Source organism: Terrapene carolina, unplaced genomic scaffold (assembly GCF_002925995.2).
Source record: "Terrapene carolina triunguis isolate 2854851 unplaced genomic scaffold, T_m_triunguis-2.0 Scaffold97, whole genome shotgun sequence".
In the NCBI taxonomy this organism is placed as follows: domain Eukaryota; kingdom Metazoa; phylum Chordata; order Testudines; family Emydidae; genus Terrapene; species Terrapene triunguis.
The window spans coordinates 54514-67876 of NW_020664448.1; the positions used below are offsets into that span (position 1 = coordinate 54514).

The 13363-nt window shown below is 48.0% G+C and overlaps 1 protein-coding gene across 1 annotated transcript in view; it reads left to right on the plus strand.

Moving 5' to 3' along the window:
* Nucleotides 1-13363, plus strand: part of DNAJB13 (DnaJ heat shock protein family (Hsp40) member B13) — a 20016-nt gene continuing 6653 nt past the window's right edge. The window contains exons 1-6 of the mRNA XM_026651657.1: nucleotides 1-74; nucleotides 2001-2104; nucleotides 4621-4782; nucleotides 7337-7494; nucleotides 8654-8767; nucleotides 12317-12430. Of these exons, the coding sequence (XP_026507442.1) occupies nucleotides 7-74; nucleotides 2001-2104; nucleotides 4621-4782; nucleotides 7337-7494; nucleotides 8654-8767; nucleotides 12317-12430 (720 nt within the window). The 5' untranslated portion in view covers nucleotides 1-6. The remainder of the gene's footprint in view (nucleotides 75-2000; nucleotides 2105-4620; nucleotides 4783-7336; nucleotides 7495-8653; nucleotides 8768-12316; nucleotides 12431-13363) is intronic.

Consider the following 13363-nt stretch of genomic DNA (forward strand, 5'->3'; position numbering starts at 1 on the left):
GGCGCCATGGGGCAGGATTACTACGCGGTGCTGGAGCTCAACCGCAGCGCCAAGGACGCCGACATTAAACAAGCGTGAGCGGGGGTGGGGGGCGCGCCCCGTCGGGTCATGGGTGCCCCGAACAGCCCTGCCCAGGGGGCCCCTCCGCCAGGGGCCCGTCGGTGTCAGGGGGGTGTGAGTGTGCACCTCCGCCAGGGGCCCGTCGGTGTCAGGGGGGTGTGAGTGTGCAGCTCCGCCAGGGGCCCATTAGTGTCAGGGGGGTGTGAGTGTGCACCTCTGCTATCAATGGTACCCATCCTGTGTCAAGGGCACACCAAGGTGCACATCTGCTAATGGTGCACATGAGTGTGCACATCAACCTCATGTGCACGTGTGTCCATCTGTCTGGTGTCTCTATGCTCCATGCGTAGATATTTCTGTACCACACCTCCATGCTGCATGGACACACACTTACTGTGCCATTATACAAGTAGATGTTTGGGTGTGTGTACAGACATGCAGGCACCTCGTGGGTTGGGGCTAATCCAGCTGCACACTGCTCTGAAGGGGCTAGGTGGTAGAGTGCATCCCCCCTCTGTGTGTGTGCACAGCTGTATTGTCTGAAGTGTCCTGGTGCAGCAACGCACTGCTGTGAAGACTAGGAGCTTTGGGGAAAAGAAGTAATCCCCTTGCTTTGTGCTCACAGCTGTATAGCTGCATTGTGTTCACCTGCTGCTGTGATGGCAAGAGGAAGGGGCTGAGTCCCTCAGTTTGTGTGCATCTCTCTATTGGGTCCAGCGACTCTGTGTATTGTTGGGAAGGGCTTCACAGATTCCAAGGCCAGAAGGGACCATTGTGATCATCTGGTCTGACCTCCCGCGAAACAGGCCATGCGACTTCCCGGAAATAATTCCTGGTTGATAGAGCATACTGGGCTCAGAGCATCTGCATGCAGACATTGATCTCAGAGAGGCACACCCCAAAACACACAACACATCATCCATTGCTATTTGCAAGTGCAAATATCTGTGATGGCCTGAGGTGCTGGATCTGCTAAACAAAGGGGAATGCCGGGTGATATCTCTAACTGTGGGGCAACTCAAGAGAGGGCAGGAAATGGATCTGTCATTGGCTGATGTCTCTCACCTTGAAAAGCCCAATCCTGCAAGGATTTGGACCCAGATCTTCAATGGGATTTGGGTGTCTAACTCCCTTTGGCCTGGTCTACACTACGACTTTAATTCGGATTTAGCTGCGTTAATCCGAATTAATCCTTAACCCGTCCACACAACGGAGCCAGTTACTTCGAATTAAAGGGCACTTAAAATCGATTTCTGTACTCCACCCCGACGAGCGGAGTAGCACCAAAATCGATTTTGTAAATTCGAATTAGGGGTAGTGTGGCCGCACACCACCGAATTAATGTGGTTAAAATTAATGGGGTAGTGTGGCCGCACACCACCGAATTAATGTGGTTAAAAACCGAATTAATGTGCTTAGTGTGGCCGCGCACAATCGAATTTATACAATCTGTTTCCCAAATTCGAATTATCTAAATTCGAATTAATCTCGTAGTGTAGACGTACCCTTAGAAACCAGTGGGAATTAGATGCCTAAATACCTTTTAGGCTCTGTGCCTTGAGTGACCCGGTGACAGTACTGACATACCATCCACTCCCTCTGAATGTTCAGCACTTTGTAGGATCAGGCCACAAAGCAATGCAGAGAGTTGCGTTTAGGTGCTACTGATTTCCTCAGCCGCAGCAGGGCAGACACCAAACCTTGGAGCCAGACCTTGCAATATGCAAGAGAGGAACTCAGTTTGAAAACACTAGTGTAAGGCTTTACCTTCAAAGAAGGGCAGGATCGGGCCCTAATTGCATACCTCCATTCTGCTGGTGGTTTGGGATCTTAAACATTTAAAAAATGCACTTAGGTGAAAAGCACTTTAGATGGCATGTCAGAACGGGATCTAACTGCGCCCACCATGGGGCTGGACCTCCCTGGCTTCTCTTTTGCAGCTACCGGAAACTAGCCTTGAAGAGCCATCCTTTAAAAAATAAAGAACCTTGGGCGCCGGATAAATTCAGGCAGCTCGCAGAAGCCTACGAAGTGTTAAGTGATCGTAAGTAGAAACACGTTTCTCTTCCCACAGATAAACTGTGCAGTTCAGGGATAAGGTCTGGAAAGTCATATCCAAGTACAGAGTGTACTTTCTGCAGGGGGATTTCATTAGGCACATCATATGGTCTGCTTTGCTGCCATGCTGGTTAGCTGGTGTATCATCTGTCTGGTTATTAACGTCAGTTACTTAATTGTTTATGTATTGCATGCAGCACTGATCCCTGCTCCTGCTGTCTGATCCAGGCTGGAGAACGTCTGTGTGTGTTTGGAGCCCCATTGACAACGCTAGCATGGGTGTAAGGGCCCACCTGTGCCAGTCAGATTGCAGGAGCAGGGACCAATGCAAAGCTGTGGCCAAGAGAACTAGCATGAGCCTTGGATGTATACGCAGGGGAATATTAAATAGAAGTAGGGAGGTTATATTACCTCTGTTTACAGCATCGGTGAGACCATTACTGGAAAACTGCCTCCAGTTCTGGTGTCCACACTTCAAAAAGGATGTTGAAAAATTGGAGAGGGTGCAGAAAAGAACTATAAGAACAATTCACGGTCTGAAAAATCTGCCTTACAGTGAGAGTAAATACATTTTAATCTGTTTAGATTTATCAAAGAGAAGGTTAAGAGGTGACTTGATCATGGTCTATACTAGTGTCTCTCAACCTTTCCAGACTACTGTACCCCTCTCAGGAGTCTGATTTGTCTTGTGTACCCCAAGTTTCACCTCACTTAACAACTACTTGCTTAGTACAGTACTCAAAGTCAGACATAAAAATACAGAAGTCACAGTGCACTATTACTGAAAAGTTGCTGACTTTCTCATTTTTACCATATAATTATAAAATAAACCAATTGGAATATAAATATTGTACTTACAGTTCAGTGTATAGTATATAAAGCAAGTCAATGTCTGCATGAAATTTTAGTTTGTACTGACTTCGCTAGTGCTTTTTATGCAGCCTGTGGTAAAACTAGGCAAACATCTAGATGAGTTGATGTACCCCCTGGAAGACATCTGTGTACCCCCAGGGTACGTGTACCCCTGATTGAGAACCACTGATCTATAAGTACTTACATGTGAAGAAAATATTTCTCTTTAATATAGCATAGATTCATAGATTATAAAAACCAGATGGAACCACTGTGATCATCTAGTCGGCCCCTCTGTATAACACAAGTCCTTGGACTCCTTTGAATTAATTCCTGTTTGAACTGGACATATGTTTCAGAACAACACCCAGTCTTGATTTTAAAATTTACAATGAAGGAGAATCCACCACAATGCACAGGCACAAGGAAATCTAATGGCTGAAAGTTGTAGTTCTCTTTCTCTCTGCTTCTGCTGGCAGATCGCACCTGTAGGCATCTAAATCTGACTTTCCATACCCTGCCCCCTTTCTTCTTTGTGGCTTGCTGTATGTTTGTAATCTCTCTGGGGTCTCTCAAGAGTGTAAGGACTGGAGATAGAGAAGATCGTAGTCTTTGTAGGAATATAGGCCCACGTCAGGCCTAAGCAAACTATGGTGTTAAATTGAGTTTGGATTTTAGCATGAGTGATAGGCCCGAAGCATGTAGAAGGATGAGTCGAAGAGAAACAAAAGTTGTTTGTGTTAAACTTGTGGTGACACTTAAATATCAGTGTCATCTTGTGTAAAGTTTGGGTTGAGGTCACAGAAATAAAGAAAACTTGGATAATTGGGTACCAGGTGCTGTATATAATTGGTTTGTTTAGTTTATTATTTAAAAAATGTGTAGTTTAGTAGTTAGAAAGAAATATGGCCAAATGAGATAAGAAGAAAACCTGGAAGAAAGAGGCCCAGTCATTAATCTTGTCTTGACTGGGGCAGAAGACATTGTTCAGCCCTAGCTGCTTTATCTGTCCTTAGCTCAGGTCCAACACTACCTGTTTGTTACAGTGTATAAAAAAGCAAAGTTTTCTAGGGGTTCTTTGTCAGAAGTTTTCCTAACCCCTCTGGAGTCACGCTATGATGGCAAGGTACCTCCCAGGTACCTGATCTTGTTGTGAGCATTTTGACCAGTGCTTGTAACTATGTTGGCATTGGGATATAGAATATAGGCATGTATATGCTTATGTTTGTATTTTGGATGTAACTAACACCAAGCGGCCTTTGGGACTAATAAAGGAATCCTTGTGTGGAAACTGAGTCGTGGGAAACCTTAATGAGCTTATTAGGAAAATGATTTGTAACCGTCTTCTCTGTGGTTTCCATTCTGTGTATTGGATGACTGGCTGGGTAGGGACAGGAGGGCATCAGCCACCTTCCCCTGGATCACTCAATGTATCACCTTCCCCAGTGGGAAGGATGCGCCTTTGAGACTCCTATAGGTAGTTGCTACTACACTGATGCAATAGCATCCTTTCTGCTACTTCAGCCTTTCTGCCGGCAAGGAGACTGCTTACTGACAGCTTTGGGTGACAGATACCAGCCTATATACTTCCATCTGACACACAAATGATCAAAGCATATGCACATCTACTGATGCCTCTTTCTTCCTTAGCTGTGAAGAGGGGCATCTATGATAAATTTGGCGAAGAGGGTCTCAAAGGAGGGATCCCCCTGGAATTTGGGAGTGAAAACCCCTGGTCTGTTGGCTATGTGTTTCACGGCAATGCTGAGAAAGTCTTCAAGGAGTTCTTTGGAGGTGATAATCCCTTTGCTGGTAGGTATAATTCCTTCCTGTGATGCTTCAGTTGTGTTTTTATGGTGATTGCCCCAAGCATAGTCTCTTCAGCATAACCAGCCCTGTGGTTGGCAGGAAGTAGATTAAAGTTTTGTACAGTCATCTGGAAACCAGACCCTGCCTCTGTGCCTTTGCCACCATTAGCCCTCAGAACCCCAATTTGAGGGTTGTTTCTCCTGCAATTGGCCTTGGTTTACGTGACCCGTCACCCCACCCCGTGTCTCCATGGGAGCGTTGCTGGGCAGTGCTTTAAACCACACACATGGGACAGAACAGTCACTCCAGGCTGGGCTTGTAGCGTCTTCCCTTGAGCCCGTCACTTTCTCCTCTTGAAAATCCCCTGGCTCAAATAATGGCAACTGCACCAGAACCTGGAGACCCAAAGAGCAGGCAGCCACCACAGAGATTTTAATGCCATGCTGCAGTCAGTCACTAGGTGGTGCTGAAGCGTGCTACAAGCTGCCTCATCTATTTCTCCAGAGACTGGGACCATCAGCACTGAGACATTCCTAGCACCAGTTTACTCTGGACCCGTGTCCCTGGATCTGTGGGGCACATTGTGCTCTGAGTGGAGCTCAGGACACTCACGAGATCTGATTGAAAGGTTTCTTCCCAATCTGGCCTCTTGGTGAAGTTTTCAAACTAATTAAAGGCTTAATATTGTAAACTGCAGGAGTGAATTTACACTCTGTTTGGGGAGATCACAGGATCAGGTCCCAAAGAACTTACAACTGCCATGTTGGAAACAAGAAGGATGGTCTTAGGGGCATGGCACATGTCTGGCAATCAGGCGACCTAGGTTCTATCCCCTAGTCTGCCACTGACTCACTTGGCAGCCTTGGACAAGTTACTTAACTTCTTTATGGCTCAGTTTCTCTGTCTGTAAAATGGGGTTAATAATTATTAGTGTGCCGCCTCATAGCGGGGTTGGGGGACTTACTTCATAAATGTCTTTGGTCCCTGGATGGAAGGCACTAGAGGAGAGCAAAGTCCAATTATTGATTTTACAGCTTAGGGGGTAGAATAGAAACGTCTAATGTTTATGTTTGGTTAAAAAAAGGGTTGGGGGGTATCAAACTCCCTCAAACAAAGGTAGTGACAACAACTTCAGGGATTCTCGGAGGAAAGCAGGAATTCCCTTAGCATGGTAATAAACATGTAATAAATAAATAAATAATAATTCATGCTTTTCATGGTCAGAACATTTTGCAAACATTCACAAAGTTATCCCAGCTGATAGAGCGGTGAGATCACCCCCATTTTACAAATGGGGAAACTGAAGCACAGGGAGGCTGTTTTGGAAATTGCCAAATTGCCGTCACTGTCTTGGAATGCCTCACTTGCTGGGTGGCTGATGTGAGCCACCTTGATCCTGATTTTGAGAGGCACCGAGCACCCACAACAGCAGTTGAAATCAGCAAGAACTGGGCAGGGGGAAGGTTTGTGAGTGCCATGTTCAGCCCTGCATGTCATTGAAAAACTGAGACACTTCTGACCTAAGTGACTTGCCAAGGACAGAGAGGGGAGTTAGTGTCAGAGCTGGGACTAGAACTCAGGAATGCCTGGCTCCCAGACCTATGCTCAGGCCACTAGCTCATGCCACTCTCAGCTGATGGTGTGATTGCATCTAACCTTTCTCTGGGTCATTGAACATAAGAAAGGCCATACCGAGTCAGACCAGTAGTCCATTTAGCCCAGTATCCTGTTGTCCGACAGTGGCAAATGCCAGAGCTTCCAAGGGAATGAACTGAACAGGGCAATCATCAAGTGACCCATTCCCTGTCGTCCAGTCCCAGCCTCTGGCAGTCAGAGGCTTAGGGATACCCAGAGCATGGGGTTGCATCTGTGACCATCTTGACTAATAGACACTGATGGACTTATCCTCCAATAACTTCTCTAATTCTTTTTTGAACCCAGTTATAGTTTTGGCCTTCATGACATCCCCTGGCAAAGGGTTCTATAGGTTGACTGTGCATTGTGTGAAGAAGTACTTCCTTTTGTTTGTTTTAAACCTGCTGCCTATTAATTTCATTGGGTGACCCTTGGTTCTGGTGTTATGTGCAGGGGTAAATATCACTTACTTTCTCCACACCCGTCATGATTTTATAGACCTCTGTCATATCCCCCTGTAATCATCTCTTTTCCAAGCTGATCAGTGCCAGCCTGTTTAATCTGTCCTCATATAAAAACTGTTCCATCCCCCTAATAATTTTTGTTGCCCTTCTCTGTCCCTTTTCCTTTTCTAATACATCTTTTTTGAGATGGGGCGACCAGAACTGCACACAGATTTCAAGATGCAGGCGCACCATGGATTTATATAGAGGCATTACGATATTTACTGTTTTATTATCTATCCCTTTCCTAATTGTTCCTAATATTCTGTTTGTTCTTTTGACTGCTGCTGCATGTGGAGCGGATGTTTTCAGAGAGCTATGCCCGATGACCCCCAGCTCTCTCTCTTGGGTGGTAGCAGCTAATTTAGACGTCACCATTTTATATGCACAGCTGGGATTCTGCTTTTCATTATGCACAGAGTTCTTTGCCCCAGATGGGTCTGAGGTGAACACGGGATTCGGGGGGCTGCGGGGAAAAGGGGTGGCGAAGCAGGACCCGCCAATTGAGCGAGATCTCTACCTGTCACTGGAGGACCTGTTCTACGGATGCACCAAGAAAATTAAGATTTCTCGCAGGGTAAGGAAAGATGGGGCCTGGATGAGAAGTGGCGAGACGTGAGCCCGAATTGGTGGCGTTAGGAGCGGGACGGCCGCCCGAAGGGAGCCTGTCATGGAAGAGCTGTTCTTTCCCATTGGGCTGGGTTGTATGTTTCACTCACAGGGCATTGGAAGTTTCACTGAAATCAGTGGATGTGACTGATCACTATATTCTGTGATAGCATCTCCCGAGTCCCAGCCGATGGGGAATGAACAGGGGGGGAGTAGCCTGCTCCAAGGAGTGGGACAGGGCAGTTGAGAAGAGCAGGGTGGGGTGAAAGTGCATGGCCCCAACCCCACTCCATCTCCACGGCAAAGGTGCTCCTGTGGCTGTGCAGAGAGCAGCCAGGGATCCATCCCTGCTCCGGCAGCGGCCTCTCTTTCATAGCCAGCCACAGCAGCAGCTCACGTGTGCTGTACAGAGCAACCAGGTCAGGCAGGACTCCGACAGCCAAAGTGTCCGTGCTCTCTCTGGTGCCGTGGGACCCCGCCCTGCTGCCGGAGCACAGGAGGCTCCTTAGACAGCACTGAGTAGGGGACAGGAAAAGCGTGGGCTTCCGTAGCGTTAACATCACAGGTTTGGGTCTCTTTGCCTGCCTTGATCTTAGCTATGTGGCCTCTGCCGTCAGCAGGGCTCTGACGCCCCGGGTGGGTTGTGCTGGCACTCAGACTGCCTTGACATGAACAAAAAACAATCCCCAAACAGTAAGCCAAATATATAGGTCCAGTGACCCCGTTGCTACCCCACTAAAGTCAGAGGGAAATTAAATGCAAATGTTAACCTCCCTGGCAGACTCCAGTGAGGTAGCACAGGGGTAACTGGGAGCTGCATTTGTCTCCAAGTGGCCTGATTTTTCCATCCCATTGTTCCCTCTGTGTGTTTTGCCCCTTTCCTCCACCCTTTTTCTGTCATGGGGCCCAATCTTTGGTTGGTCCCTCGGCACTACTGTAATAACTATGATCCCCAGAGCTGCCTGGGCACAACAGCTCTGCAATTCAAGCCAGAACTGATTTTGTTTCCTAAAGACAGTTGCCCACAAGGCTGGTGCAGTATCACTGGCATCCTAGCCAATCAAAGGCCCAGCTCTCCTAGATACAGACCAAACCCGACTGCCCCACTCGGCTGTTTCAAACCCCAGGTGATGAATGAAGACGGTCACACGTCCACCATCAGAGATAAGATCTTAACGATCGACGTGCAGCCCGGGTGGAAGCAGGGTACCAGGATTACCTTTCAGAAAGAAGGCGACCAGGTAAGTTATCGAGAGACCGTCGCATGGCAAGATTTCACCAGTTCTGACGGGCTCATTCATCGTTTGCTGTAATGGGATCTTGTGTTTCTGTTGCACCTTCCAGCTGAAGATCTCAAAGTGCTTGATGGACACTAATCAACAAGCCACACAAAACATCCCTGAGTAATTATGTATATTGTGAGATGAGGCACAGAGAGGCTAAGGGGGAGATTTTCTACATTGCCTAAGGGATTTAGGAGCACAAGTCTTAGCTCTGACACGGACTTCTGCCATGGCCTTGAGCAAGTCACATAACTTCCCTGCCTCAGTTTCCCTGTCTGATAACTCTCCACTTCCTCTGCAGGGCATTGTGAGGATTAACTAGTTCAGGGGTGGGCAAACTGTGGGCCGGATCCAGCCCTTCAGGGCTTTGGATCCGGCCCATGGGATTGCCCTCTGTGACCCCACAGGCCCCGCACCGCTCTCAGCAGCGGCCGTCCCTGCGGCCCCCGGGCCCTTGCCTCCAGGCACCACCCCCCACTGCTCCCATTGGCCGGGAACGGGGAACCGTGGGCAATAGGTGCTTCGGGGGAGGTACCTGGTGGCGTGGCAAGACAGTGCACACAGAGCCCGCTGCCCCCCTCCCCCAGGGGCCGCAGCGCTTCCTGGAGCGGCGCGGGGTCGGGGACAGGGCAGGTATGTAGGGAGCCTTCGCTGGCCCCGGTGCGTGCCGCTTCCACCCTGGAGCCCGAACCCCTCCTGCCCCCTGCCTGCACTGTGCACCCCTCCTGCACCCCAAGTCCCTGCACCCCTCCTGCACCCCAACCCCCTGCCCTGAGCCCCCTGCTGCACCCTTCACCGCTATGCATCCCAACCCCCTGCCCTGAGCCCCCTGCCACACCCCTCCAGCACCCCAATCCCCTGCCCTCAGCCCCCTCATACACCCCGCATCCCTCCTCTGCCCCAATCCCTTGCCCTGAGCCCCTTCCTGCACACTGCACCCCCTCCCGCACCCCACACTCTCTCCCACACCCCAACCCCCTGCCCCGGCCCTGCATACAATTTCCCCACCCAGATGTGGCCTTCGGCCCAAAAAGTTTGCCCACCCCTGAACTAGTTAATGTTTGTAGAGTGCTTTGAAGATGGGGGCCTGATTCTCCACTGAGATCCAGGTCGGGGCTCTGCTCAGGCAGTGCCGAGGGCCCAGAATCCAATGGTACGTAGCCAGCCAGGCATTCCCCTGGCAGTGGAGAATCATAGAACTAAAACCGCTGGCAAAAAGCTGACGGAGGTGGCCCCTGCATCCCCTGCCCCCGGCACAAGAGAAAGGGGAGCCATGCCAGTGGGACAGATTAGAGCAGTCTCTTGGCTGCTGTCACTCCCACTGGGGTTGGGGCTGGCGCAGACCAGCCCTCAGGATCAGAGAGCCGTAACTGAGAATCAGGCCCCAGATATGCAGAACGTTAATATTGTCGGGTGAAATTCACCCTGTGCACAGGGCGAGCACCAGGCCGAGGCATCGCTTTACACCCTATTTGAGGGTTTAAGTGGGACTTAGCTGGCACATGTGACTTGTGCTGGGCCCTCTGCACAGGGGTGAATTTCACACCCCAGGGAGAGCACGCAGCAGTGGTCAGTACTGAAGTTACACCCGAAAAGCTACATTAAAAGAACATTCTTAAGGTTGCAAAATCAAGCTATTAGCCAAGATGGTCAGGGATGCAATCCCATGCTCTGAGTGTCCCTAGCCTCTGTTTGCCAGAAGCTGGGAATGGGCGACAGGGAATGGATCACTTGGTGATTACCTGTTTTGTTCATTCATTCCCTCTGGGGCACCTGGCATTGGCCACTGTCGGTAGACAGGATACTGGGCTAGATGGACAATTGGCTGTTCTTATGTTAAACACTCAGTAGCTCGGCAATTCCAGAGTTAAGGTTGCCTGTGCAAGAATATTTTTTCAGTGGCTCGAGTAATTGGCTTTTTGCTATATTTGTGATCCCCCATGTAACTAGTACAGGGGAAGTGGCCAGTTCTCCTGTAGCTGAAGTGGTCGTCTTACTTTATGATATTTAGAAATATTTTAAAGAGTCCTGCAATAAGGGAAAACAAAAGGGTTCTTGTCTCACTTTGCTTCTTTGGGACGCACAGTGGAGGTTTGGGAGGGTTTTTTTTAGGGCTGTCAGTTAATCACAGTTAACTCACGCGATTAACTCAAAAATATCATTGTGATTAAAACAATTAATTGTGATTAATCGCACTATTAAACAACAGAATACCAATTGAAATTTATTAAATATTTTGGATGTTTTTCTACATTTTCAAATATATGGATTTCAGTTACAACACAGAATACAAAGTGTACAGTGCTCACTTTATATTATTTTTATTACAAATATTTGCACTGTAAAAATGATAAACAAAAGAAATAGTATTTTTCAATTCACCTCATTCAAGTACTGTAGTGTGATCTCTTTATCATGAAAGTGCAAGTTACAAATGTAGAATTTTTTTTGTTACATAACTGCACTCAAAAACAAAACAATGTAAAACTTTAGAGCCTACAAGTCCACTCAGTCCTACTTCTTGTTCAGCCAATTGCTCAGACAAACAAATGGTATTCTATTATTGTTTAACACCGCAATTATTCATGAGTAATTTTTTTAATCGCTTGACAGCCCTAGTTTTTTTCTATTTGTTTTTACCGCAAGAATCCCAGGAATGTCAAATCTGGTCTAGCAAGAGGACTCGCTGAAGAGCTCAGTGGGGACTTTCTTAACCTTTAATGGAGGGGGGAGTATTCGTTATAGAGCTTAAGGCAGGCAGGGACCACCAGATCATCTAGTCTGACCTCCTATATCGCACAGGCCACCAATATCCCCCAATACCCACACGCTAACCCAACAACTGAAATGAGACCCAAGTATTCCAGCCCACTGGACTAAACTATGATGTGCCACAGGCAGAGAAGAGGAGAGACCGAGGTGCACCAGAGCAGGGAATTGATTAAATGAAATAATCCCAGCAAGTGACCCGCATACCACACTGCAGAGGAAGGTGAAAAACCCCCAAGGTCATTGCCAATCTGACCTGGGGGAAAATTATTTCCCGATCCTACATATGCCAATCAGACCCTGAGTATGTGAGCAAGAACCAGCCAGCTGAGAACCTGGGGCTTTAACAAAGACAGCTTTTGTCCTAAATGTGTGTGAGATGTTTGGGTTTAAAAGGCATGAATAGAAACAAAGAAAAAGCATTTTAAACAATCCGATTTAAAATCCTTTCCCATTCTCAGTTGCTGAGGTTTCACTTCCTTGGAATTGTGATGTCATGACCTTGCTACTTCTATCTTCCATGAAAAACAGCATGCTAAGAACCTGAGCATCCAGTGTAAAGGCAATCAGGGAAAACGTATTTTGTTAAAAAAACACACTTCCCAGGCCTTCTGGAGACATCAGAAAGAAGCAAAAAGAAAAGAAAAAAAAGGCAAAGACCTGATTATCTTTCCCTGTAAACAGTGCCCGTCTCTGTTAGATACTGACTCATTTCCTGGTTTATTTCTTGTACTTTAGGGCCCGAACATTATCCCAGCTGATATTATCTTCATTGTACGAGAGAAACTCCACCCAAGGTTTAAAAGGGAGGATGACAACCTGCTCTATGTAGCCACCATCCCCCTAGGGAAGGTAAGGATGTTGATGATTTCACTAGGAAGGTGGTGAAGCACTAGAATGGGTTACCTAGGGAGGTGGTGGAATCTCCATCCTTAGAGGTATTTAAGGCCTGACTTAGCAAAGTCGTGGCTGGGATGATTTAGTTGGGGATTGGTCCTGCTTTGAGCAGGGGGTTGGACTAGATGACCTCCTGAGGTCTCTTCCAACCCTGACATTCTATGACTCTGATTAGGGCACTTGGGGCGTGATCCAACTTGCATCAGGAAAAGGAAGAGATGTACATTGACTTCAGTGGAGTTGGATGGTGTCTTCTCCTTTCTTACCTTCCCAAGAGGCAGCGAGGTTTTGCAGAAGGACAACAAACTGCATTGGGGGTGAAAGGAATCACCAGTTTATAATTGGACCAAACAGAATCTGGGCTGGCCAGTCAGACTGCTGGGAGGCTGCCTATTATTTATCATCTTAACCCTCAATATTTATGGATTAGCTGTTCTTGAATTGGCTGACTTCATCATTGGTCATTCAGGTGAGAACAGAAGAGCCAGGGGCCTGATTTTAATGCATTTGAGGTATGGAATTTTGCATCTGTAGATACTACCATCATGCCTGCAAATGCACCTACTCATCCCTCTGTGCACACAGTTACCTAGTGTGTGTCTCTCTGTGCGCACGCACATACCCCGTCATGATATCTGCGCGTGCCAGATAGATGTGCAATGAGGGTGACCAGATGTCCCGATAAAATCGGGACTGTCCCGATATTTAGTTTTGTCCCGTGTCCCGACCGATGTACGCTCGGGACGCCATTTGTCCTGATGTTTTGGCTCGGGGCTGGAGGAGTACACTGGTGAGTGCTTACCTGGGGTCCCAGCAGTGCTTATTTGGGCAGCTCCCAGGAAACGGCGGGCAGCAGGACCCTGCGGCCCCTAGGCACAGGGGCGGCCA